General features: G+C 44.5%; 3 protein-coding genes across 5 annotated transcripts; all 3 read left to right on the forward strand.

The window, feature by feature from the left end:
• Window positions 1–291: 291 nt before the first annotated feature.
• On the forward strand, window positions 292–20986 carry fasn (fatty acid synthase). 2 transcript variants are annotated; one of them, XM_052070426.1, is made up of 43 exons: window positions 292–450; window positions 1234–1366; window positions 4064–4199; window positions 4663–4815; window positions 4948–5121; window positions 5634–5834; window positions 5907–6029; window positions 6448–6563; window positions 6722–6856; window positions 7571–8045; window positions 8177–8364; window positions 8471–8660; window positions 8883–8977; window positions 9071–9205; window positions 9731–9934; window positions 10016–10131; window positions 10217–10389; window positions 10487–10678; window positions 10928–11008; window positions 11208–11393; window positions 11661–11840; window positions 12134–12340; window positions 12808–13124; window positions 13273–13674; window positions 13791–13955; window positions 14068–14183; window positions 14474–14628; window positions 14823–15026; window positions 15147–15297; window positions 15627–15805; window positions 15908–16027; window positions 16159–16281; window positions 16401–16624; window positions 16753–16954; window positions 17070–17221; window positions 17430–17521; window positions 17616–18010; window positions 18160–18351; window positions 18485–18694; window positions 18843–19054; window positions 19276–19374; window positions 19498–19749; window positions 19846–20986. In XM_052070426.1, exons 3-43 carry the CDS (start codon window positions 4073–4075, stop codon window positions 19981–19983), a joined length of 7551 nt encoding a protein of 2516 aa, XP_051926386.1. In that variant the 5' UTR covers window positions 292–450; window positions 1234–1366; window positions 4064–4072; the 3' UTR covers window positions 19984–20986. The 2 variants fall into 2 exon arrangements, with proteins under 2 accessions (XP_051926386.1, XP_051926387.1); XM_052070427.1 differs by lacking the exon at window positions 292–450 and adding an exon at window positions 488–1158.
• A 197-nt stretch (window positions 20987–21183) lies between these two features.
• On the forward strand, window positions 21184–23595 carry mettl9 (methyltransferase like 9). 2 transcript variants are annotated; one of them, XM_052070535.1, is made up of 6 exons: window positions 21194–21429; window positions 21514–21675; window positions 21993–22183; window positions 22264–22473; window positions 22883–23067; window positions 23277–23595. In XM_052070535.1, exons 2-6 carry the CDS (start codon window positions 21577–21579, stop codon window positions 23504–23506), a joined length of 915 nt encoding a protein of 304 aa, XP_051926495.1. In that variant the 5' UTR covers window positions 21194–21429; window positions 21514–21576; the 3' UTR covers window positions 23507–23595. The 2 variants fall into 2 exon arrangements, with proteins under 2 accessions (XP_051926494.1, XP_051926495.1); XM_052070534.1 differs by having other exon boundaries at window positions 21184–21675.
• A 1483-nt stretch (window positions 23596–25078) lies between these two features.
• Window positions 25079–27669, forward strand: kdelr2b (KDEL endoplasmic reticulum protein retention receptor 2b). The gene is made up of 5 exons (XM_052070558.1): window positions 25079–25382; window positions 25949–26049; window positions 26252–26410; window positions 26566–26818; window positions 26939–27669. Exons 1-5 carry the CDS (start codon window positions 25292–25294, stop codon window positions 26971–26973), a joined length of 639 nt encoding a protein of 212 aa, XP_051926518.1. The 5' UTR covers window positions 25079–25291; the 3' UTR covers window positions 26974–27669.

A 27669-nucleotide genomic window follows, 5' to 3' on the forward strand; every position in this document is an offset into this window, starting at 1 on the left:
TGGAGCCAAAATATTAATTCAGCTATTGGCTAAAAGACAAAATCACTCGCCCACCCCTGGTCGCTGCTAATTCCAAAATAAACAAAATATGTGACTGCATAAATATAACAGGATATAAATAATAACAAGAGCCTTCCCTTTCAAGGAACTCAGGACGCTTTCGAGTTTACTTTTTCTTTTTTTTCTTTTTGCTCTGTACCCAGACTGGGTCAAGAGGAGTTTACGCAGAATGTCATGCGAGCTGAATTCATTGAACGACAGTAACCTCAGGAAATCACACCAGCATTGCCGGCAACGTCATCAGTTGGCGCCGCCTCGTAATCACGCTATCCCTCTTCCTGTTGTTTCTGATTGGGTGAATATCCACACCCTCGCTACGTCATTGGGCAACTTATGTGTCAAATCAATACGTGCGTGTCATGCACGTGTACCATTGGAGACTTGTTACCGGTAAGTTCACGTTCAACGTCGATTTACGTAATATTAAACTTGGTTTGACCGATGGCAGGTCTGACCGTGACCGGTTAATGTATACTTGCAGGCTACTCCAGGGTAAAAACGAGATGTTGTCAAACACGTCGTTTTTTATGGAGCAAACCGCTGAAAACAAACAAAAAAAGCAATGAAAACAACTCGCTTTCCTACAAACCGTACGATAAAAACAAAGAAAGAACCGTATAAAATCAAACAACACGTCTCTACATAGTCTAGAAACAGAGCTGTTCTTACACAATGAATTAGGTTTGCTTGTTTAGACACGAGGAGTGCAGATGGGTCATAATAACCACATAGTATTTCTGGAATGATTTTCTTGAATGTATTATCCACGCCGCATATTCTTTGAATGCCACCATCCCTTTTATCAATGAAATCAAAGCGTCTTAACTGATTTTTGTCTTAGAAGGGACAACCGTCGTAGATGCGAAAATCTTGAGTTAGCTTACACGTCGCACGGAGACGCAGAGTAAATCTGCAAGGTCCGTTTGAACTCTACTAACCCTTTGGTCTCGCCGTATTATTTTTTTTTTTGCATCTGACTAAAAGGGGGGTTGAATGAATTACTCGCTTTTGGCTGAATCCGAGAGCCCGGCCTCTTTTTCTCATTGGACTGCTCAGCCAGACCAAGCCGTCAGCCCATGTGGCGTGGCCGGGCACAATGTGAGACATTTAAAATCACCAGATGGAAAAAGAAAAAAAAAGTCAAGTGCGGATGCTGCTTTTCACCTCTTTCAGAATCGACGCTGTACCCCCCGCCCACTGTGGCGCAACTAGCGGAATAAACCGGAGAACACATGCCCCAGAAGCGCCTTAGCATCCCATCCAAGCGTTTGTTGCTCGTTACTTAAAAGGAAGGAATACGACACAGGTAAGCACGCTAACTACCTCTTGCTAGCGGATTACACCGTCGTAGTTTTAAACGTGTGATTGCGTCGATTTAAATAGTTAGACCTTACTGTACACATTAAAAAAACCGTTTGTGCATTTGCGTAGGGGCGAACGGATAGGATGACGAGGTATCATGGCCATTACTGTACCTAACCTCGTGATTTTGGGCAGGGAGTGATGTCAAGTCGTCATAAGAATTAATGATTCTAAAGTGGTTGTACACGTAAATAGTGGCCCTGTGTGCCACGCAGGTGTATGACATGTAGTATATTATGTAATTGATGTGTCCACCATGTTCGTCGAAAAAAAACTCGAGTATTCATCTCCTCCTGGTTTTCTCCTGCTTGGCAGTCACTTTGACAGGAGTTCATGGCTGCTGGGTGGATATGGGTAAACCGAATGAAGTCACACAAGAGTGGAAAGACTTTCCCAAGCAGGCTAAGGAATTCATTGTGTGTGTGTGCCAAAAGTAGAAGGGTGGGCACATTGACCGGCACATTGGCCGGCTTAGCTTTCCAAAAGACTTCAAAGCCATACAAAATAATTGGGCAGCTTTACCGAACCAACCGTACAAAGACTCTTATGGAATATATATATATATATATATATATATATATATATATATATATATATATATATTTCTCAAATGATTTATTGGTAAAGCATTAATGTACGACACAATGTTCTTATCTATGGAGCAAGGGGTGGGTGGTGTGGGGAGATGCATAGATACATTAAGAAAGTTATTTGCAATAAAATAAAGGTTTTGGGACAAATTAAGTACCCGTACAACTTGATAAGCAACCCCCAGAGCATCGCTCAAGTCACACTATTGTTCCACAGCGGGTTGGGAATAACTGATGTAGAGCACGTTTGTCCTTCCTCACTTGGAGGAAGACGATCATGGGTTGTCCTCGAACAGGTTGTATGACAAGTCCAAACTTGTTTTGCTACTCGATGAGTTCATCATTCAAATTTCCTCAATGGATTCTTTCGTAGACTCAACCTGAGTCACACAGCGTGATATCTCAAATGTGACATGTAAGGTAAAATTTGATATTACATATTTATATTGGATTTCAAAGTGTTTGAATTAAACAGGGTACCTATCTCTAAGCAACCATGTAACGAAGCACTATTTTAAATCAAAAGGATACCTAAAATTTGAAAAGGCTTTTGAATTTCATTAAACCGCTGGCAACTCTGGTGAGCAGGATCTAAGGATTTACTGTGTGCTCTATTTTTTTTCCTGTGGCTTTTTTGCTACGCAGATTTTCAAAGAAACACCAGCTCAACTTTGCGTTAAAAGAAAACGCGTTACTTTCCATACTGACCCAAGCATACACATCGTCATGCTTTCAATAAGTATGACTTGTTAACTTATTTTCATCTTTGAAAAACTGGGATGCACTCGACTTATTTGTAGAACGAATCGCATTTGCTCTTGTCTTTTCTTAAAAATTGCGTTTCATGAAAGTGACTTTCACACTGAGGCGCTTCATTTCCAAACCGGCTATTTCCTGTGACTCAAGTTGTAGGAGCTGTCTTTTCTTGTTTGTGAAAGCATTGTTTGCCGAGCAAAATACTTGATACAGTCAGAGAAGAAAACACGTACCATATCGGGGGGAAATGATTGAGATAAAGGGGTGACAATAGAATACATTGAATTCCTCAGATATAGACTTAAGTTGTTCATGGTTGTAATCAGAATAGGTCAAATACAGAAGATGATAAAAAAATCTCAAAGACTTGACACGGCCATTTTGCTATGTCATGGCCACGGTGTTTGGCGTGTGAGCCGGATCAGAGTAAGGCTGTCTGGTACTGAAGGTGTCATTTTAATCCTAATGAGAGTGCATCCCAAATCCCTTCACGAAAGGTTAAGGACGACCTTCGTCCAAACAATCTCGACTGAATGACTTAAATTCTGAGGAGCTCATTGGCTGATGAGAGCACCTGCTGACACAGAAAGGCATGGCCCAGAAAAGAGGAACAAAGAGCAAGACAGACAACCCCCCCCCCCCCCACACACACATACACATACATTACATCACTGATGTGTACACTAGTCTGCACCGACTACATTGTCTGCCGAGATTGCTCGTTCATGCATGCTTTGTAGGAGCCCCAATTTCCAAACCTGCCAGTCAAAGCCAACACAATCACACATGCTTTTGGCACTAAACCATCTTCACTTGTGAGTGAATACATTGTACCCTTTGGGTTTTTGCTGTGCTTAAAAATATATATAGTGTATATATATATATTTTTTTCTGCTTGAGTTATATTATTTGTACAAGGGTAAATTGAAAGTTACTAGATGCACTGTGTTCATATCCAGTCCTAATTTTGTTCATTTTAATAATAATAATACCTAAATGATGTGAAACAAATGTAAAATGTGAAAAACAATTGTAAATAGCTCTGCGATTTATCAATTTTGTATTTATATTGCACTTAATGTCTTGAAAGGCGCTTATAAATAAAATGTATTATTATTATTAATTGAACAGTGTTTGTTAGTTTTTTCTTCTTTCTACCCACATTCTTGTTGCTGGAGGCTGTAAATGTCCCCAGTGTGGGACGAAAAAAAAAAAACTACTCCAATGACGTGAAGTAAGCAGCAGAGGTTGCGCGCATGAATAGTATCTGACCGAGTTCCCCCTTTTGTCCGCAGAAATACATCATGGATGAAATAGTCATTGCAGGTATATCGGGCCGCTTGCCCGAGTCCAACAACCTGGAGGAATTTTGGGATAATCTCATCAATGGGGTGGACATGGTGACAGAGGACAATCGCAGGTGGACACCAGGTGAGTGCATACAAGGTGGCTGGGCGGTGAAATAAGCTTTATTTGGCTGATGCGGTACATCAGTGAAGTCACAGAAGCAACTATGCTAACAGCTAGCAAGTTGTACTTTTTTTTTTTTTTTAAAACACTGTCACTTATCCAGGTTGTATGATTACACTGTGTCGTTTTTCAGGAATCCTAACTCTTTGTCAGTCTTTGAGTGGTTTATTTTGCTCTTCGCATAATTATTATGAAGAAGGAAACCAATCATAGACAATACAATACATGTTGATTTATATAGCGCTTTCACAACAGCGGCAGCTGTAACAAAGCGCTTCACAAAACAGTTAACAGAGTAAAATAGAGTAGACTGGCGATAAAACCCTGAATGTCATATTGTTGTCATTATTTCATCAATAGCTTGACACTGATGGTAAAAAAAAAATTAACGGAACTCTCGAAACTTGAATGTTTGTATTTTTAGGCCTTTACGGTCTGCCAAAGAGGAACGGCAAACTGAAAGACATCAGCCATTTCGATGCCGCCTTCTTTGGAGTTCATCCCAAACAAGCTAACACCATGGACCCTCAGCTCCGTCTCATGCTGGAGGTCGCTTACGAGGCTATAGTTGATGGAGGTAAGGACCCTCGCTGAACATTTCCCCGTGAGAAATTTCAAGTGGGGTCGCAAAACGTATGATTGTATCGGTTTGCTGGAGTGTAAAATCCAACATATAAATCCCTGACCATTACCTTGTGTTGCGATGCAGGACTGAACCCCACCACTCTGCGCGGCAGTAAAACGGGCGTCTACATTGGGGTGAGCGGTTCAGAGGCCGGGGAGGCATTGAGCAGAGACCCAGAGGAGCTTCTCGGCTACAGCATGACCGGTTGCCAGCGTGCCATGTTGGCCAACAGACTCTCCTACTTCTTTGATTTCAACGGTACACCCTTGGCCTGAAATTAGATTCTTTCGCTGTTCACCTCCATCCTATAGTTTGTCTCGTCAATGATCATGTCAGTCTCAGATCACCTTGTTTGTCACGATCGCGTCCTAAGCGTTATGCGGTTGGCAATATTTCCTCTTTTAGAGTCACTGTTCCACTAAATCAAAAAACCTACTATCCCAGCATTCTCTTAAAGGGGAAGCCAAGACAAGTGATTTTTTTTTTCAATAATAAGGGCTTGGCTTATGAACATCACTTGACCAAACACAGAAAACGGGTGACCTGTGATTGGTCGCCGGCCGAGCCCGTATGGACTGTGATGTCATTTTCAGTCAACAGCAAGTGGCAAAATGGCCGTCCCCATGATGGATAAAAATAGTGGGGACTTTGCAGCTTAATTTATGATGGGCAATATTAATCAGAATACAGTGTTTAGACTAGTGAGGATGCATCAAACATACTATTGTAAAGAATGTTTTTGGTTTCATTTCTCCTCGGTTCTCCTACAGGCCCCAGCACAGCCATCGACACAGCCTGCTCCTCCAGCTTACTAGCGTTAGAAAATGCTTTCCAAGCCATCCGCTTGGGTCACTGCGACGCCGCCTTGGTCGGGGGCGTCAACTTACTACTCAAGCCAAACACCTCGGTGCAGTTCATGAAACTCGGCATGCTAAGTCCAGACGGCACCTGCAAGTCCTTCGATTCCTCAGGTAAAAAAAAAAAAAAAAAATTGATCGCACGTGAAATACGCATTTTGAGATTCTTCTCATTCTGTTGTCAAGGTAATGGATACTGTCGCTCTGAGGCGGCGGTGGTGGTGCTGTTGACAAAGCGGTCGGCGGCTAAGAGAGTTTATGCCACGGTGTTGAATGCCGGAAACAACACAGATGGATACAAAGAACAGGGTGAGAGGAAAGAGGGGGTTAAAACTGTCCACAATAAGAACACAAATTCAACAAGAGTAGCGTGTTGAATGATTTGTTACTTCCCATAAAGGATGAATTGACTAACATTAGGTCAGCGCCGCTTAATTAAACAAAAATATTTAACTTCTTCATTGTTTGGATATAGTGGCACGTCTGGGATTCCGGGTTCGAATCTCGAATCAGAATATCTCCTTTGAGTTTGCACATCCCTTTTTGATTTCCTCTCATAGCTACAAAATTCGCATACTCTGTGAATTGAAGACACTAAATTGCCTCATCGGTGTGAAGAGGCCAGTGTGCATATTTGTTTTTGCAACTTGTCCAGGGTGCACGATGACACACCAAGTGTCATCGTATGTGGAGAGCGTTGTCTCACTGATTCCTCTTTGTCTTATAGGAGTAACGTTTCCTTCCGGCGAGATGCAGCGGAATCTCGTTCATTCTCTCTATCAAGAGGCAAATATCACACCTGAGCAGGTTGAGTACATTGAAGCCCACGGCACCGGAACAAAGGTCAGTGCATAGGACTCCCTGATGTGTGTGTATTTTAAAATCTGCATCGTGATTTTTTTTTTGTTTTTTTACAAAGCAAACCTCAACCTAAATGAACTTCTTGTCTATTCGTGGCTGGATTCGCCCTCAAGTGGGATGTTTGTGCTCTGAACCTGCAGGTCGGTGACCCGCAGGAAGTTGGCGGGATTGTCAGTGTGTTCTGTCAATCAAATCGAGGGCCACTGCTTATCGGGTCCACCAAGTCCAACATGGGCCATCCAGAACCGGCGTCTGGGCTGGCTGCCATAGCAAAGGTAAGAAGGAGGTGATGTGGTGTTTTGGTTGGTTGGTGAAATTAATACAATATTAATTGGATGTGTTCATAAATTTACATATGCTATTTTTCCCCCGGGGTTTCTATCATGTTTTTGTGAAAAAGAAAAAAGTAGATTCCGTGAATGCAGAGAGAATTTCTTCAACAAGTATCAAAAAGAAGGCGACTTAGACACATATTGTATTTGTGACAAAGTCAGAATAAAAGCATCAGCAGTCTGCAGCCATCTGACCATGAGTAAGAGTCAAGGGGAATGTTATTCTTAAGTATTGGTATGTATTCCATCCTAATTAACCGACCTGCGAAGACGAGAAGATTCGCTTGACAAAGTTGTCATTATCTTATATCGGTTGGGCCTCATGCGTTTGCAACTTGGTACATAATTTAATCGACAACTACCGGTAATATTGTTACCCTCTCGTTATCAAAGAAGCGCTACATTGTTAGCAGAAAGTATGCGCACAAAGCACACTTAATGGGTGCAGACTCGAAGATCACACCAGGGTCACACAGAATCCGTCACCAAAACAAAGTAAAATGAATGCAAAGGGTGAATAATATCTCTAATATTGGATTACAACCAATATTAATGTGATTGATAATACGAGACATCTTTATTTATAAAGCGCCGCAACTGTTACAAAGCCCATGACAGATTATTTCACATAAGAAAATGTCTTGATCCTATTTGTAGGTTTTGCTCTCTCTGGAGAAAGGAGTGTGGGCCCCCAACCTCCACTTCAACAGTCCGAACACTGACATTCCTGCCCTCACCGATGGCCGCGTGCAAGTGGTTGACCGGCCAATACCTGTTCGCGGCGGCATCGTAGGCATTAACTCTTTTGGATTCGGAGGTTCAAATGTTCACGTCATCCTTCGTCCCAACGAGAGAAGCGCTCAGACGCAGGGTGACACCGGCGCACCGACCAGGACGGTCCCTCGTCTGCTTCAAGCTTGCGGCCGGACAGAGGCTGCTGTGAACTCTCTGCTCCAAAAAGCAAAGGAAAACAGTTTGGATGATAACTTCCTGTCTTTGCTCAATGGAGTGTCTGGAAGTCCCGCCGCCGCTATGCCCTATCGAGGCTACACACTGATCGGCTCTCAGACTGACAGCACTGAAGTGGAGCAGGTGCAGGCCACACCCAGACCTCTCTGGTACATATGCTCAGGTGAGACCATTAGGGGGGACACTCGTGTACTCAAACTGATATTCTGATATTCCCAAACAACAATATGAAATCCGGTTGACTTCTGGATCGACTCGAATAAACTGCACTTTTTACATTGTGCGGTATCGCAGGCATGGGGACACAGTGGGCGGGAATGGGTCGCAGCCTCATGCAGCTACCAGACTTCAGAAAATCCATCATGCGCTCGGACATGGCCCTGAAGGAAACGGGCCTGGTCGTGTCCCAACTTCTCATGGAGGCCGATGAAGCGGCTTTCGAAGATACCGTACATTCCTTTGTTGGTCTCGCTGCCATACAGGTAGAGGTGCAACTGTTTTGGCCGTGAAGGAAAAAAAATACTCGTCTTCATTGTATGGCTCAAAGGATGACGTTTTAAAGCTTGCGTGGTCTGCACCTGGTTGCAGGTAGCTCAGATAGACCTGCTCACTAAGTTGGGTCTTCAGCCCGACGGCATTGTGGGCCACTCGGTGGGAGAGCTGGCTTGCGGCTACGCAGACGGTTCCCTCAGCCAGGAGGAAGCCATCCTGGCTGCGTACTGGAGAGGGCGTTGCATCAAAGAGGCCGAGCTTCCTCCTGGAGGCATGGCTGCAGTGGGTAAGCGGAAGCACTCTAGACTGGTCATAATCTAGTTTCTATCATTTTGTATATTCTTGACATAGATGATAATGATTTGATGCTATGCGGAATGACGGGGGTTAGTTGTTAGCGAGTTCTGCCATTCGCATTGGAGATAGGTTTCAGTTTTATCTGAAGCCTTTATTGGAGCAGCCGCTGTCGAAAATGGATGGATTATTTATTTGTTTGTTGATGTTTCAGGTTTGACCTGGAAGCAGTGTATCGCTCAATGTCCCAAGGGCGTCGTCCCAGCCTGCCATAATGCCGAGGACACGGTCACCATCTCTGGTCCTCAGGTCAGACATCTATGCAACACCGTTCTGTAGAGTGACAAAAAGGAAGAACCACTTGCTTTGAAATGGATCAACTGATGTGTGTTTATTAAATAGGAGGCGGTCAGCAAGTTTGTGGCCGAGCTCAAAGAGCAGGGAGTGTTTGCAAAGGAGGTGCGCAGCGCCGGTGTAGCTTTCCACTCGTACTACATGGCATCCATCGCTCCAGCCCTCTTAGCTGCCCTCAAGAAGGTATTCACGTCACGTTTTTCAACATGATTTCATGACTGTGATCGAAACATGCTGTCGTGTTCTGCTATTAGATCAGGGGTGTCAATCTCATTTCACATTGTGGGCCGCATACGGCCTCGGTAGATGTCAATTGGGCCGGACCATTAAAATTATTCCATACTCTGCTATAAATAACTAAAATATCATGTCTCTCCTTTGTTTTGGTGTAGTGAAGCACATGAACATTAGGAAAATGTTGAAATTTAATGAACATGTCTTTTACCAAACATTTCGTGAAACACCTTAGACAATTGTACAATTCGATCATTCACATATGTCCATTGCAACTGATCCCACTGATTGTACAAACAAAAATGTAAAAATGTCCATTCCGTTTCTGTTTAGCATTTTTTCACTTAAATTATCCTGCGGGCCTGGTTGAACCTCCCTGGAGGCCGGTTCCCGCCCGCAGGCCATATGTTCAACACCCCTGCATTAGATCCTGATAAATACTTGACGGAATGGTTGCCGTTCTTTTGGTCACAGGTCATTAAGAGTCCGAGGCTGCGTTCATCCCGTTGGGTGAGCACCAGCATCCCTCAGTCGGAATGGGACACTCCCCTGGCGCGTTACAGTTCGGCCGACTATCATGTCAACAACCTCGTGAGCCCGGTGCTGTTCCACGACGGCCTCAGCCTGGTGCCCGACAATGCCGTTGTGTTGGAGATAGCGCCTCATGCTCTTCTTCAGGTGATTGTTTTCGTCATCTTTTATTTTTGTCGCCGTTTGATTCAGGAGATAGATTGGTCATCATTAAACATTCTTCTCTAGGCCATCCTGAAGCGTAGCCTGAAGCAATCATGTACTTCACTTCCCCTCATGAAAAGAGGTCATCCCAATAACCTGGATTTTTTTCTCTCAAACATTGGCAAACTTTACTTGAATGGGTCAGTATCTTCATTCTGTATCAACGGCTCTCTTGGGAGTGCATTCTGATGACGGACATTCCGATTCTTTGCGCATCTTCTTTAGCATCAACGTGGATGTTAACACTTTGTGTTCCGAAGTGAAATACCCCGTGCCAGTTGGCACCCCGATGATTTCTCCCTTGGTGCAGTGGGACCATTCTCAGACATGGGATGTCCCCAAGGTGGAGGATTTCTCCTCTGGCTCTGGATCGAATTCCGCCATTGTCTACAGCATCAGTATGGACTGGAAATCGTCTTTTGGTTGATTCAGGAAGATGCGTGATCATGTTTTCACTGACCATTTTATTTTTCTGTGTCCAATTCTAATCGACAGACATGAATCCGGAATCTCCAGATTATTATCTGATCGGACACTGCATCGATGGGCGTGTCGTTTACCCAGCGACGGGTTACTTGGTGCTGGCCTGGCGTACCTTAGTGAGAAGTCTAGGAGTTGCCATGGACACGACGCCTGTGACGTTTGATGATGTCACCATCCACAGGGCCACAATTCTCCCAAATATGGGTGAGGAGTACAAGCCATAGGATGCTGTTGTCTGCTGCTGCTATTTCATTTTTTGCAGGGTTTCCACAGAATGGAGCCACTTAAAATTTCTACAAAACAGCCCAAAATGAAATAAAAATCTCAAATGCACCATTGTATTTTTTTTAAAGTGAGGACATGGATTTATTGCGCTTTTGAAGCGAAATATTCATATCCAACTGTAAAACAGTCAGCATTGCAGTGACAGTTTTGACATTCTGCTCTTGACAGGTGTTGTCCAGTTGGAAGTGCGTTTAATGCCTGCCACCAACAAGTTTGAAATTTCAGAGAATGGAGACCTGGCCGTCAGTGGTAGGTAGTTTTAGATTTAACTTAGAGTTAAAATCAACCTAGTGAGTTGCCAGATGTAGCGACCAGACGCCAATCTTTTGTATTTGGCAAATTAGGACTTGTATTATGATCCCATCTCTCATTAACATTTTGTAATATAAAATAAATTTGATCAAAATCTTGACCTACAGTGCTCTTATACATATTCTGTAATTTTCAGGAAAAGTTAGCGTTCTGGAGGATGCGGCTTTAGATGCGTTCCGTAGTCAATTGAACCAGGATACTCTGAAAACCAGCGAGGACACCAAACGGAAACTTCTGGCACACGATGTCTACAAGGAACTGCGACTGCGCGGCTATGAGTATGGCAAGACTTTCCAAGGCATCTTGGAATCTAACAATGCCGGTAGGTTTTCGAGTACAAAGTGTGTCATGTTTTTTTTGGTCGACTTTGGATTGTCCGGCTGTTGCTAAAGAAGTCGGCAATGTAATTTGGATCAGATTCAAAATAACCGATCCGGGACATGATATCATTACATACCACTAACTTTTAATTGTCGCGGATGACAGTAGACACTACTGCCACCTAGAGGCAAAAGGTTTTTCGGTCTGCATTTTGTTAAGAGCGGATCAGAGTTTGACAATTCTACGATCGCAAATTTTCTATCTTCAGGTGACAATGGGAAGTTGCAGTGGATGGGGAACTGGGTCATTTTTCTGGATACCATGCTGCAGATGATTGTTGTCGGGCTCTCCGGTCGGAGTCTACGTGTGCCAACCAGGATTCGCTCGGTATGCATCGATCCCGCTATCCAGCAGGAAAAGGTCGGCGAGTATGCTGACGGGAAACTAGGTACGTGTTCCACAAATACTGGTAAGATGTTGGGGGCTGATGTATTTAGCATCTAAATCAGGGGTGTCAAACCCAAATTCAATGAGGCCGAAAATTAAAACGTCGCACTCCAAATTCAATATTTATTGAAAAATGGGCTTGATTTTATCTGAACGGTTTGCTGTGAAACCACACTCATTTTCATCTCTTTTAACATCGAATGTTTTTTGTAATTTATTCATGACATAATGGCATCCTAATTGAAGCGTAAGGCTCGGTCTTAACAGACTTTTCTCTCACAAATATTCCGATAGCTGTAACGGTCCACCTCAACCGCTACCTCGACAAAATCACCGCCGGTGGAGTGCAGATCAGCGGCCTTCATGCGACTGTGGCGCCCCGTCGACAGCAGCAGCAGCAGAACCCCCCCACCCTGGAGGAGTTCCTGTTCGTTCGCTATGTGGAGACGGAGTGCCTTGCAAACGACAGGAAACTTGTAGAGCAGCTGACGCTTTGCAAAGGTACTTATCTAAAACCTTCCTTGTATTATCTAACATGGCATTGCATTGTGAAGTGGTGTTTTTTTTTTCCTCCACCTTAATGTCCAAAGCCGGTGTTGTAAATTTACAGTTGATTAGAATTTCCTAGATCGTCATAGAATTATTTAAATGAGTTGAGAATTATTCAGTAAAATCAGGACTACAATGAGTAGTCTTATAAAGAAAATCTTTTTCAGCCTTTGTAACTGTCATGACATTTCTCTTCAAAGAATGCAGATTTTTAATTAATTTTTTTAAACATCAAATTTGCATAAGGTCCGAACAGCTTTGGTCTAAAGCGTTTTTTTTTCTCCTCCCGACAAACATTTGCTGAATAGCCTGTTTTGTTTTAGTCATGATTTGACAGTTTCGCAAACTACGCATGTCGGTCAAATTCAATGTTCTCAGCCCATTGTCCATGTTGTCTTTGACCCGTTGTCTCCATCAAGGCTTAATCCACAAACTGCAGCAAAAGATGGCCCCTCATGGACTCAAGCTCTGCATCCCAGGGCTACACGGGGTGTCGGAAAGCTCGCCTCCGGGCCCTGAATCCTCTGGGCCCGGCTTGATTCGGTTACTCACCATGCTCTGTGATCTGGAGCTGAATGGGAACCTGAGTTCAGAGCTGGCGCAGACGGTGGGAAACGAAAGGGCGTGTCTTCTGCAAGACGGTCTGCTGCGCGGTCTTCTGGATGGCCCGGCACTCAGACACTGTGTGGACATTGCCATGGAAAACAGCGCGCCTGGCAAGATCAAAGTCTTGGAAGTAAGAAATTGAACAAAAAAGTCCAGAGTCAATACATATTGGCAATTAATTCATTTACTCCCAAAGACGTTTTTAAACGTCTTTTCAGAGTTGGTCTAGAATTGTCTGGTACTGAATGAGTTAAAGTTTCCAACGCATCTCTTGTCAGGCACTATCCAGTGATGGTCAGCTCTTCTCCCGTGTAGTCGGACTCCTGAATATCCAGCCCATGTTGCGTGTGGATTATGTTGCCACAGCAACGAACCAGGACCTTCTCGCCCCCCACCAGATCCACCTGGAGGAGCTTGCGGTCACAACAGCACAGTGGGACCCTCTCTTGGGCCCAGCACCGGGAGGTTCAGTGGGAGCAGCTGACCTGGTGGTGTGTAACCACGCCTGGGGCCCTTTAAGGGGAGACCCTCATCGGCTGGTGACAAATCTAGCTTCTGGAGCCAGGCAAGGAGGATTTGTTCTCCTGCACGCATTGCTTAAGGGGGATACCCTTGGGGAAACCGTAAGCTTCCTCTCCAGAGTCAACGACACCACCAGTAAGCAAGGACTCCTCACACAGGTCAGTGGAGAGGACACGCAAATCTCCTGACACCTCCATGAATGTTTTCCTCTCTGTGTGTGCATTCTATCAGTTGCAAGTGTAACATCTGAACGTGCCGTCATCCATCTCTCTAGGCTGAATGGGAGAAAGTCTTTTCCGAGGCTTCACTCACCCCGGTGGCTGTCAGGAAGTCTTTTTATGGCTCGGCGCTCTTTCTATGCCGCCGGCTGGGTCCTGCCAAGCAACCAGTTGTCCTCGCGGTTGACGGTGCCGACTACAAGTGGGTCGAAACGCTCAAGGTCCGTTCCGCAGCTTCCTCTGGGATTTTGTCATGCCTGCCGGTTGGCCGTATTTCAAAACGCCATCGATGTCGCTCTTGAGCTGAATGTTTCTTTGTTGCTCTTGGAACAGGGAACACTTGCAGAGTCCTCAGACTCGCCGGTGTGGTTGACTGCTTCTCAGCCCCACTGTGGCATTGTGGGAATGGTCAACTGTCTGCGGCAGGAACCCGGCGGCCTCCGAATACGGTGCGGCTTGGACTTACTACAGTATAACCGAGTACTACTCACATTGCCGGTCCTTCACGTCAATAGAGGCTGTATTTTCACTGGATGTCACCAGCCGACTTTCAGTCCAAAGTTTCATGAAATCTTTTTCGAAATGAGTGTTGCCTAAAAGCTGTTTTAGTACCTGGCGGCACTGGAATGTCCAGGTTGTCACCATGGCGATGAATCTTCAGAATGCACTGACTTGTAGACTTTTTATAGTTACAGTAACCGTTGTTATTAATTGTTCCCGTCCTTTCCATATTTCCCAGATGTGCGTTTGTGTCAAATCTAAACGGCTCATCAGAAGCGCCGACGCTCCAGGTTGACGATCCATCCATGCAGGCGGTGCTCAAGGGCGACCTTGTCATGAACGTATTCCGAGACGGATGCTGGGGCGTCTTCAGACACCAACTCATGACTCTTGGTATAAGATGTGCACACCACACTTCTGATTCATGGCTGACTGTTAAGGTGGCTTTTCAATGTTGATGTTTAAAGTTAAACACTGTTTGGTGTTTTTGTGCACATGCAGGAGTTCCTGAATATTTTCAAGGGATTTTTTCTTGATCAGTTAGACGTACAACCTGGCTAACGTTAAATGACTTTGTGTTTTTGAAGACGGAAACGAAGAGTTGACGCAGCACGCCTATGTCAATGTATTGACTCGGGGAGACCTTTCGTCACTGAGATGGATTGCCTCGCCGCTCCGCCATTTTGTGCCCGGCGACCCGAACGTGGAGCTGTGTCGCGTCTATTACAGCTCGCTCAACTTCAGAGATGTGATGCTCGCCACGGGCAAGCTGCCACCAGATGCTATTCCAGGTCAATCCTCTATGGAAACTAAAGAACAAGTCTTTTCTTTCTCATAAAAATAGTGGGGGAAAAATCAGCTGCTGTTATTATGAACTAAAACACGGTTTCCAAAATGTCTCCGTTGTGTAGGAGACCTGGCACTGCAGCAATGCATGCTGGGTATGGAGTTTTCCGGCCGTGATCCCGACGGTCATCGTGTGATGGGCCTTCTGCCAGCTAAAGGCTTGGCGACATGCGTGGATGCTGATAAAAGATTCCTCTGGGATGTCCCCTCGAGCTGGTGAGTGTCAACATTTCGTACGTGTCGGTTCATGTGGAGGAAAAAAAAACACACAACTCACAGTGAACTACCACTAGTCTTTTTTTAGCCATGTCCACGTGGTTCCCTGGTTGTTTAGGATTTGTATGATTGCCGTATGACACGGTGGTAACGTAATATATACAGTAACACAAATTAATGAATGAATACAGTGTATGAACAAAAAGACCCCAATCCCTTTCGTACGCTCGGTGTATCCAGCATGCCTGTCAAAAATCAATACATGAGCTGATCAATCAGTGCCTCGCCGCTGTCGTCGAGTCTAGTATTTAATCTCTCTTGACGTGCAGGACTCTGGAGCAGGCTGCCTCCGTGCCGGTGGTCTACGCCACAGCCTACTACTCTCTAGTGGTTCGCGGCAGGCTGCGCCCTGGAGAAAGTGTTCTCATCCACTCGGGGTCGGGGGGTGTTGGGCAGGCCGCCATCGCCATTGCTCTCAGCAAAAATTGCAAAGTCTTCACAACAGTTGGTAAGTTGGTCATCGGTGATTGTGAAGTATGTGGTGTTTTTGAATTTGCTCGTTTGGCGATACGCAGCAAACGAAGCTTTTCCTCGGCTTTCGTGTTGGTAGGCTCAGCGGAGAAGCGCGCTTACCTGCAGGAGAGGTTCCCCCGGCTCTCGGCAGATTCCTTCGCCAATTCCCGGGACGCATCTTTTGAACAGCACGTCCTTCTCCACACTCAGGGCAAAGGTTTGTGCCACCCCCTTTTGACTAATAAATAATCTGGGGGGAGTGGAGCAGTTGCAATGAGGAAAGGAACTCCGTTTTTGTCCATATGATGCATGCGGCATCCATTGTGTGCAATGTATATCGTGTTTCAGGTGTGAACGTGGTGCTGAACTCTCTGGCTGAGGAGAAGCTGCAAGCTAGTCTTCGCTGTCTTGCACGACATGGACGATTCCTGGAGATTGGCAAATACGACCTTTCCAACAACTCGCCCCTCGGTCAGTATGAAGCCAGATCGCAACTTGAGGCTTAACCCCCCCCCGCCCCCGAAAACCCGCACGGCGGCAGACTGACTGGTTTTGGTTCACGAATGGAGTCGAAACGTTCACTTCTCCAGGCATGGCGCTTTTCTTGAAGAATGTGGCATTCCACGGCATCTTGCTGGATGCTCTCTTTGAAGAGGGCAATCGTGAGTGGGAGGAGGTGTCGCAGCTGCTCCAGGGGGGTATTGCGGAAGGTGTCGTCCAGCCTCTAAAGACCACGGTCTTCCAGAGGGACCAAGTCGAGGAGGCATTTCGATTCATGGCCCAAGGCAAACATATTGGCAAGGTTCTTCTGCAGGTTAGTCACACTTCTGGCTGTCAAAGCAAGTCTTCCATTTGACAAGATTTTGCAATTCATCAAAAAAAATGAATGCGATGTATTGGAAAAAGCACAGACGTACTCTGACCGTTGGGCGTGTCACACAGGTGTGTCACGAGGAGACTGATGCATCCGTCCAAACCGCGTCCCCTTTAACGATCCCGGCCCTCCGTCGTACCTACTGCCTCGCCTCCCACTCGTACATCATCACCGGGGGGCTCGGCGGCTTCGGCCTCGAGCTCGCTCAGTGGCTGACTGAAAAGGGAGTCCGCAAGTTGGTGCTAACTTCCAGATCTGGGATCAGGAACGGTAAGGCGTAAATGAGAAGAGGTTACAATTTGTGACGGCGGCTTCCATGACTTACTCAAAGCTGACCACATACGATTGCGTCTTGTGTTGTTTTGGTCGTTCAACTTGTTGCCAGGTTACCAAGCAAAGCGTGTGAGTGAATGGCAAAGTCGGAACGTGGAGGTGTTGGTCTCGACCAGTGACGTCGGCACACTTGAGGGAGCGGAAAAGCTCATTGCTGAGGCCTGCAGGCTGGGTCCAGTTGGTGGGGTCTTCCACCTTGCCATGGTAACCATTCTCTTCAGTCTTGACACAAAATACCGATTTTTTTTTTTTAAACACTTTGAGAAGTCAAATATCAAAAAGTACACCAGTTTGAGCTTGAGTTGAAATATTAAACATGTTTGTAATTCATTTGGCCATTCCGCCGCCACGTTGTTCGATGCGAGTCATTAACTGTCAATCACTATTATTATTTTTTTTTTCTTATCTCCAGGTTTTGAAAGATGGCTTGCTGGAGAATCTGACTCCTCAGCAGTTCCTCGATGTGAACAAACCGAAATACGATGGCACCTTGAACCTTGACAAGTAAGTTCCATGTCCCGCATCCTTCTTTAAAAAAAAAAACATTAAATGGAAGGCATCGACAAATGTTATTGATCCACTTACATTCCCTCTCCAGAGTCACAAGACAATCCTGTCCAGAGCTGGCTTATTTCGTTGCATTCTCATCTGTCAGCTGCGGCCGCGGCAACGCCGGCCAAAGTAATTACGGTTACGCCAACTCTGCCATGGAGCGCGTGTGTGAGAAGAGGCGTCACGATGGCCTTCCTGGACTCGCAGTCCAGTGGGGGGCCATTGGGGATGTGGGCGTGGTGCTGGAGAGTATGGGTGGCAATGACGCCGTCATTGGTGGCACCCTGCCGCAGAGGATGGCTTCTTGCCTGGATGTGCTCGACCACTTCCTGTGTCAGCGGAGCCCCGTGATGTCAAGCTTTGTGCTAGCGGAGCGCATTGTGGCAAAGAGCGAGGCGGGGAGCCAGAAGGACTTGGTGGACGCTGTAGCTCACATTCTGGGTAATTTTCCAACACTCGATTTTGGATTATTAATTTATGGAATGGAAATGAAAAGTTTTAAATGGTTGTTTTAAGTTAGCTTTGTGTTGTTTTTCGGTTTTGGTTCGATAAGTGCCTTTCCCATGCAATCTGATGCACCTCCTCCTTAGGTGTGCGCGATGTCAACAGCCTGAACGCCGATGCCTCATTGGCTGACTTAGGCCTTGACTCGTTAATGGGCGTGGAGGTTCGCCAGACTCTCGAGCGCGACTATGACATCGTTATGGCCATGAGAGAGATCCGGCAGCTTACGATCAACAAGCTGCGTGAACTGTCCAATAAGAAGCCAGAAGGATCAAATGGTAACTTAACATTACATCATGCGTATATATCGTCACATATCTCTGAATTGACATCTGACTGTTCTTTGTTAAACAAAGTATGCACATTAAAAGGCTGTCATTTACTTAAATTTCCTGGCTCAAATGTCTCCAGTGAAAAAGGACGTCATTCGAACCTTGTCGGAGTCGAGTCTGACAAAGCTCCTCGTCAACCCAGACGGCCCCACGGTGACGTCACTCAACGATGTGCAGAACCAGGAGAGGCCGCTCTTCCTCGTGCACCCAATTGAGGGCTCCATTGCTGCTTTCAAGACACTTGCCTCCAAGCTTGACGTGCCTTGCTATGGCTTGCAGTGCACCAAAGGTACTGTCGGAGATCCATGTCCATACCTTTTACCAGCTCTTCTGTTGTTTAAATAAGACAAAGTATATATTTTTTCTACTTGTATGACTAGATGGACATAAAAAAAAAATATATCTATATACATCAAGTTCATAACTTCCCTCCCCAGATGCTCCGCTGGACAGCATCCAATCTCTGGCAGCCTACTATGTAGATTGCATTCGACGCGTCCAGCCCGACGGACTGTACCGAATCGCCGGCTACTCATTTGGTGCCTGCGTAGCGTTTGAAATGTGCACTCAGCTGCAGAGGCAGAAACTGCCCGTAGAGAATCTCTTCCTGTTTGACGGATCCCACTCATACGTGGCTGCCTATACGCAGGTTAGAGGTGCAAATACTCACGCACGATATGATCTAGTTCTAGCTAACATTTAAGAAGTGCTCAGCATTGAGTACAGCCCTTTATAAAAAGAAATTTTAATAACCACATAAAATTGGCATTTAACCGGGGTGTGTAGACTTTTTATATCCACCATGGATGGATAGTTTATTCACTCATGCTGTGAGGGGAAATTACATTTAAGAAAGTCATTTGTTTTCAGAGCTATAGGGCCAAGCTAACACCAGAAAAAGAATCCGAGGCTGAAACTGAAGCCTTGTGCGCCTTCATCCAGCAGTTCATGGACACCGAGTACAGCAAGGTGAACAACTTTGGCATGTTAACATAGCACACAACATCTGTGGTTTCATTATTAATTGTGACACTGGGCTGGTTAAGAAAATGTGCTCGCATTGTTTCTCATCATAATCGTCGTCTCCCTCAGCTTCTGGATGCTCTTCTCCCGCTTCCGGACTTGGAGGCTCGCGTCAACACAGCCGTGGACCTCATCACATCTACCCACAAGAACATCAGCCGGGATTTGCTGAATTTCGCGGCCTCCGCCTTTTACCGCAAGTTGAAGGCAGCCGACAGCTACGTACCGGCTACAAAATACAATGGCAACGTGTTGTTACTGCGCGCCAAAACCAGCAGCGAATACGGACGAACCCTGGGAGCCGACTACAAGCTCAGCGAGGTAACAAGCATCAGCAAGCTGACACGTATTTCCATGCAACGTGGCATCTTAATATCAGACTCTGTATTTTTTTTTTATTTTATTTTACTTGTTTAGGTTTGTGACGGCAAGGTGTCAGTCCACGTCATTGAGGGCGACCACCACACATTTTTGGAAGGAGAGGGAGCGGACTCCATCAGCAGCATCATTCACAGCTCACTGGCTGAGCAAAGAGTCACGGCAAGGGAGGGTTAAAACATACCATTCCACACACGATTTTGTTTGTTAGGATGTGTACCCAATTACTTTGTTTAATTTAGGGAATATCCTAAGTTTTGCACACCACACGTTTACATTTTGTGCCATTTTACTACATTAATCATTATTTAACACTTTTTTTTTAATACCGTTGAATTGAAGGAAATTCGCTCTCTCACCAAATGTCATGAAACTGCTGTCTCTTACCCCACTTGGCAAAACATTTGTGCTATGAACAGATTTTAAGGAATGTCTACCTTGGAATTTAACTCTAATTTTTACAGACAAACAAGTTATCATTTCATTTTTTTTAATCTCACTTTAATGCACCTATTTTCACCTCGTACAGGGTATTGTGGCGATAATCAGATACAATGATATTTCACAAAAAGCTTGACTAAATTCCCCCCCCCCCCCATGTCTGTCAGTATTATTTCAAAAGTGGGGTTTTTTGTTGTGGTTTATTTTATTTGTATTCTCATCGAAGATTGTGTTGAATTTGACACTATGGTCATGACAATTACAGAGCTCACCCCACTCGGTGGACCATGTATAATCTTAAGAGGTGAGAAGGGGGAATTCACCTACATTTTTCTTTCTGGCAAACATTTTTTTCTCTCCTGAATAATGGACAGAAAGACCTTTTGTGCTTGTGGTACTGTTAACATGATGTTGGACCTAAACCTCTTACACATACCGGTAGCTATGTTAGTAACACTTGTTGTTGTATGCAAACCTTCATGCACACCTGATTAGGTCCTCTGTCTAACTGAGACCCCTGCTGACTTTGTTGTCTTACTTTTAGCTTTATCATTTTATCCAGCAGGCAGTCTGGTCTCCCCTGCAGGCAACGGTCAACTAATCTCTGAGACTTGTGATCTGGTCAATGAAGGGTTGGGTCAGGGACAAGACGAGGACAAAGAACCATTCTTTATTATTAATTATTGTCCAATGTATTTGAGATGTATTGATACAGCTAATAAAAACCTCTCACTAAGTAGTTCACGAAACTAATTTTTCCCCCCCTGGAAATGCGTGTTATGATTATGAAATTTCTATGAATATGAGTGTTTTGATCAAAACAAAGTAATGAAACATGGTAAAAGGGGGGTTCATCTTTTGAAGAATGAGTTTTACGGTGAAACATTTTTTAAATTCTGCTTTCGTTGGAAGTTCCTGGCAGGCTTGAGCCAGCCATCGAATCCGGACAGATTTAGTGGTTACACCGGAAGTATCTATACCCGGAAATATGTTTACCTTCTGGGCAGGGACCACCGGGCAAAGCTGGTGGATGTACGGCAGCCGGCTTTTTAAAATCCACCGCACCCTTGGTTTTGTTTTGGAAGCGAATTAAGTCCTGGCGTGCCGCTATACGATTGGACAATGCTTGTGTACCTGTTTATCTTCCATTTTTAACAACAGCTCGCTGCTCTCTCCGGCCGAGTGAGTTCGCTTCTTCCTGACGGTGTTTATGCTCAGGTGTCCGATTGCTCACAAGAGTTGTTGTCCATTATGTGTCATCTACAGCTGAGGACATTGATTTTTGTGGCGTGGGTGCTGGGTTACGTCGTCTTTCTGCACTCCGTCAGGATGATATGGACGGCTAAGTACGCGCGAGGTCCACTGGCACGCTCACTTTTAGTGAACATGGTGAGCGAAGGGGAAGGAACAGCGATGGAAACGCAGGAGGTAGGAATTCTTCTCATCTTTGGCATGAGAATAAGTCATCGCGCTGCGCAGAAAGGCACGCTCGGTTACCGCCGTTCGATTGTTACGGTGTTGAAGTGTTTTTTTTTAATGTTGTGAACGAGGACGTAAGAATTTACTATTGGTGGCATGGGGAACGTATTTTTTTTTTACATCCACCCTTCAGTCTGGGGTTCACGTTTGAAATCCAGGCTCTGGCTCTCCCCTCAGTTCTTTTGTTCTTTTCGGTGCAGAGTACTGAACGATGTGTGGTTTTCAAGAACTTGGATGTTACATTCCTCCTCTTCTCCCCCCCGTAGTGGTACAAATGCTGCCCCGATCTGCTTGGGGAGTCTCTGCGACCACTGTTTGTTGAGAGTCATCTGGATTCAGGCACAAAGGCTTTCCTCAAGCAAAGCATTGAGAAATCGAACTGGTTATTCACACAACTGTATCACTCCTTTGTTTCAAGTGTCCTTACCCCTCTGGTGTCACGCACTTCCATCAATGGGTGAGTCCATCCGTCCAAACACAGCAGTTCCATAAGTTCACGTGAAGTCACTTTTTGATCTGTGTTATCCTCCTGCTCAGGTTTCTGGGTCGTGGGTCCATGTTTGTGTTTTCCGCGGAGCAATTCCAGAAACTTCTCAATGTCGGACCAGACTGGAAGGCAGAGAAACTCCTGGACCTTGGAGCTGGTGATGGTGCTGTTACAGAAATTATGAGAAGCCATTTCAGAGAAATTTATGTGACTGAGGTCTCGCCACCGATGAAATGGCACCTGCAGAGGAGGAATTTCAAGTAAGGATTTTGAGGTTTCTTCTTTTCAATCCAGTGGTCCTCGATCGTCTGTTAAAATGACCAAGTGAATAGTACTACATCTTGAAAAATGTATTTCTGCATTATGTGAACTTGTATAGGTCATCTCCATTAAAACAAATTGAGGATTATTTTATTGTAGCAGAGATTTTTCTCTGTTCTAGCACTAGTGGCCTTTAACATTTTGAAGCATATTTATTCAGGGATAATTTTAAAACAGGCGGCGTTATTTAGTATGATTACAACAAAATGCACAAGTACCAAACCAACCTGAAATTGACGCTTTTTGCAACACTATACCTTGTTTAAAAATATATTTAGTGCTGCTGTTGTGTAAATGTGAGCCAATGCTACTAATTAAAAAAAAATACTCTATGCGCTCCATCCACAGATTGATGGGCATCGACGAGTGGCAGCGAAGTGGCCAGCAGTATGATGTCATCAGTTGTCTCAACCTGCTGGACCGCTGTGAGGATCCTCTCCATCTTCTGCGGGATATCAGGCGATCGCTCGTACCCAACACCGGACGCCTCGTTCTTGCTGCTGTTCTTCCTTTCCAACCCTACATTGAAGTTGGTCAGTTAAAGACAGGACAGATTACACTCATACATTTTATTCGAACATCCACAGAACTTTTTCTGTTATCGTTTGTCCTGTAGTCCTCTTACAGAGAGATTAAAAAAAAAAACTTTTACCGAGTTGTTGCCAAGTAGGGATATTCCATGTGATTTTTCTCAATCGATCATCCATTTGTTTTTCACCAACTTTGTGCAATTTCTTGATAGGTGGGAAATGGCAGCGTCCCCAAGAGCACTTAAAAATCCAAGGCAAGACATGGGAGGAGCAAGTCACGAACCTGTCACATGACGTCTTCCGAAAATCAGGATTTGAGGTAGAGACTGTGACCCGCTTGCCATACCTCTGTGAAGGGGACATGTACAACGATTACTACGTTCTCGATGATGCCGTTTTTGTTCTTAAGGCGTCAAACGTGACTGAAGACTCTGGTCAGTGAAAAATGAATCTTCATCGATTTTGCCAAAATGAACTTTGAAACGGTGGTTTAAAGTCAGTCAAAAGACTGACTATTTTTCTTTTTTTTTTTTTTTTAAAGGGTTGGAAGGCCGAAATTATGTTTACCAAACATTTTGTGTGACAGTGATACCTCACCATTTTAAAATAGGTCACTTTATTCCCATACCTCAAAACGGTGTACGGTGTCGGGATGGTACAGTAAGAGCTACACATCGCTATACTGTAATGTATTATGCTCTTGTGTGAGAAGTGTTAAAATTGTTTCTTGCAATATCAATGTGAAAAAAATCTGATCAATATGCACATTTATTGAAATGGTTTAAATGACTGATTTTATACTGATTTACATGATGCGAGTTATAAAGGTTTCCTAAAGTGAAACTGGTTTTTAAAAAAAGCAATCATTGATATCTAATTAATTTACTCATCATGCACAGATTCAAAGATAAAACCAAATATAGATTAAACTTCAAAATGTGCCATTATTGCTTCTTTTTATGATGTAATATGAATCCACAAAATAGCAAATAAGAAGGTACCGGTACCATTTTGTCGCTGTCGGGCGGAAACCCAGTCTGTCCAAATATGGTCAATTTCATCTTTTTTCAACAATTCGATGCTCTTGAAGTTTTATAAAACTCTGCCTCTAACCTCACTTGGCAGAGTTATTCGACTTAGGTGGCACCTAAAAATGGAAAATATTTTTCTAGATGATAACAAATGAGAATAGCTGGATTACATATACAGTACTAGCTGGTTCGCCGCCCTCCGGGCGGCTCATCAGCTAGTTCCTGCGGAAGGCTGGTAAGGTGGGCCTTTGGCCCACAAAAGTGTTGTTGCTTGGTTCAACTTTTTGTTCATGTTCATTGCTTATCGCGAAAATAAAGAGATGTTTAGCTCTACTAAATAACTAATAATTTCATTGCAATGCTTGTGGGTAGACAACATTTTTTCGCTAAGATGCCCGCGCGATCGTAGTGAGCCACTGCCTGAGCGGCGCAGTGGCGGCGCGCAGCGGCGCGGTGAAGTAGGTACGTTTTGAAAAGAGACAGACAGAAGGACAGACCGCGTGCGGGACGACGCGCAATATAGATATAGATATAGATTTGAGAAAGCATGTTTAGTTGCAATCGATTGCTGTAATGCTTTGTTTGGTAACTCCAGCAAGTTTTTTTTCTGATTTGGTGAAAATGAGCCACTTTAAAGATGCAAGAATTCTGCCCTACAGCAACAATTTGTTTGATCAACTTTTGGAAAATGTCGCATTTGTACACACTTTTTGTTTGCTTTGTCTAGGAACTGGTGCTACCAACCCCATGGGAACACAGCATTGAGCACATCCCTCATATTTTTAAAAAATATTTTATATTTTTTATCGGATAACACTGAATTGTCATAATTGCGCAAATTAAGTGTGTTTTTTCGCTTCCATTTTTGTGTCCACGCGGAATGAATAAATTCCGAGTTTTTCGTCCAAAATTAAACGCAACACGCGTGTGCATAAATTATAACTACGAAAACTCCTATTCTGATTGGTGGAGTCCGGAAGCGGATGCGATGTCCAATTGGCTGTTGACTTGGTCACGTCCCCGAGCCACGTCGCGCATTACTCGCCATTTTCACCTCAATCTTGGCGAGATACAATCACTTTATCCTCGTGGAAGAGGAAAAAAGCGATCTGGCCACACATATTTCGTTAGTGAAGACTATTTTGGATCATCGCGGAGTCTTTGTTCCTGTCCCATCTGCTGGAGCTATCTGAAACATGAACATCTTCAGGCTAACCGGCGATCTGTCTCACCTAGCAGCCATCATCATCTTGCTGCTAAAAATCTGGAAAACCCGGTCTTGTGCCGGTAAGTCTACATATCCCTTCATCAGAAACCTTTTAGCACTTGATAAAGTGCAGATAACTTCACGTCACATGTAATTACATCATTCGATGATGAGTGTATCTGTCGTATCACGCTTTGCAGCTAGTTGTAGCTAACCTACAAATGTCGCTTGTTACAGCTGTGTCCTGTCGTGAGGGATTTAATGACCAAGACATGTTTGGCAGCCCAATTGCTGCAAAATTAATTGTAGCATAATTTAGTGTGCGATTAATCAAAGAGTAGCTGCGGTAGTTCATACATTCTCATTCTGCAACTTTTGCTCGTGTCTCGCTTTACATTAAAGGGTTTCAGTTCGGTTGATCTTAGAACAGTAACCCGAGCTGTTTTGTAAATGTACTGGTATTTTGACAAGAAAGCTGACGATGTTGTCTGATCACTGACTGACGGTACCTCAAACAGCGCGTTCTAGTCTTGTCGGAGTTGCCCCAGACGAATCAAGGCGACATATTTCCATCATGTATCATATATACCGGTATATGATATATATGATACATGTGTGTGTATATATATATTCCATCTCTTGTCAGGAATTTCCGGAAAGAGTCAGATCCTGTTTGCCTTGGTCTTCACCACTCGCTACTTGGACCTGCTCACATCCTTCATTTCCGTCTACAACACAACCATGAAGGTGGGACACGTTGCTACTCCTGATGTTTGAGTAATCGGTGTGTTCCTCAAAGATTTTCAACGTAGTTCTGAGGCCCTGCCGAGATGCTAAATTGGCACGCCTTTTTTGACGAGCAGTTGCTTGATAAGATGTGGTTGGACATGACGTCTGCAGCTGATTGAACGCAGAGCAAGGAATGAGTGTTTCCCATTTTCTCTTTCAGATGATCTATATCGGATGTGCATATGCCACCCTGTACCTGATCTACATGAAGTTCAAAGCGACGTATGATGGAAACCACGACACGTTCCGAGTGGAGTTTCTCGTCGTTCCTATCAGTGGCCTCGCGTTTCTCGTTAATCACGACTTCTCTCCGCTGGAGGTCAGACATTCCACATGTTTGCATGCCCTCCCAAAATAGGAAAATTCTGGATTATTTTTTTTTACCTCCTAAAAGATGACGGCGGTCTTCCCGCTTTTGAGTGCGAGTCCGCTGCGCTGTCAACATAGCGTTCCCTTTCCTCTGTTCTGCTCCAGATTTTGTGGACTTTCTCCATTTATTTGGAGTCGGTGGCCATCCTGCCGCAGCTCTTTATGATCAGCAAGACGGGCGAGGCTGAGACCATCACCACACACTACTTGTTCTTCTTGGGCCTCTACAGAGCCCTATACCTCATCAACTGGATATGGAGGTTCTACTTTGAGGGATTCTTCGACATGATCGCCATTGTTGCAGGGGTGGTGCAAACCATCCTCTACTGCGATTTCTTCTACTTGTACGTCACGAAAGGCAAGTGCCTTTTCATGGGGTCCACTGACAGATGTCTACATCAACCACGCTACTGTAGTGCAATGTTCTTTCTTCTTTCCTGTGTCTCATTTGTGCCCCACACTTTTAATCTCATTGTAGTGCTCAAAGGAAAGAAGCTAAGTTTGCCTGCTTAAGTGCCAAAAAGGAGCATATTGGTAGACTGAAGGAGGGGGACAGGCCGGGCGGAGGAGACTCAGCGGACACCTCAAAGCCCCCTCTCCACATCCACCACCACTCCCTCCTCTTCCCCTTCAGCCACAGTAAGATGCTTGAGACAGAGCAAGGAGGAGCGGCTGTCTGCACCGTCTCCTGACCCAGCATCAGAATGTCTGCAGAAGCTCGCCCGAGGATATTTTTTTTTTCTGTCTGATGCATCTTGCATTAACTTTTTTTTTTGTATGACTTTGTATAAAGGACAACAAAGTGGTGAATATTTTCTATGTGAAAAGGAAAAGTTATCGAAAAATGTTTGGAAATGTTGCATTTACAATTCATTTGGCCTTGTATAATATTCAAACTCTTATAAGTGGGATATTATTCCGTTTGGGTTGGTATGTATGTTCTAAATAAATGCACACTGCTTTTCTTTCACTTCTATTTTGAGAGGAAGACATTGCAGCCTCCAAAGTCGGTGAGAAAATCTAAACTTTCAGTTTCAGCAGTAAAGACACTTTTTAAATGCGATTTCTACATTCACAGTAAAAAAAAAGGTAAAACAGCATGATTGGGGATTTAGGACTGTAGTATTGTTGAAGTGCTTACACAGTTGATCAGTATCTGCTATTAAACCATGTTGAATAGATTGCTTAATAAATATATTCAACACAGTA

The sequence above is a fragment of the Hippocampus zosterae genome, chromosome 7 (assembly GCF_025434085.1).
Source record: "Hippocampus zosterae strain Florida chromosome 7, ASM2543408v3, whole genome shotgun sequence".
NCBI lineage: Eukaryota > Metazoa > Chordata > Actinopteri > Syngnathiformes > Syngnathidae > Hippocampus > Hippocampus zosterae.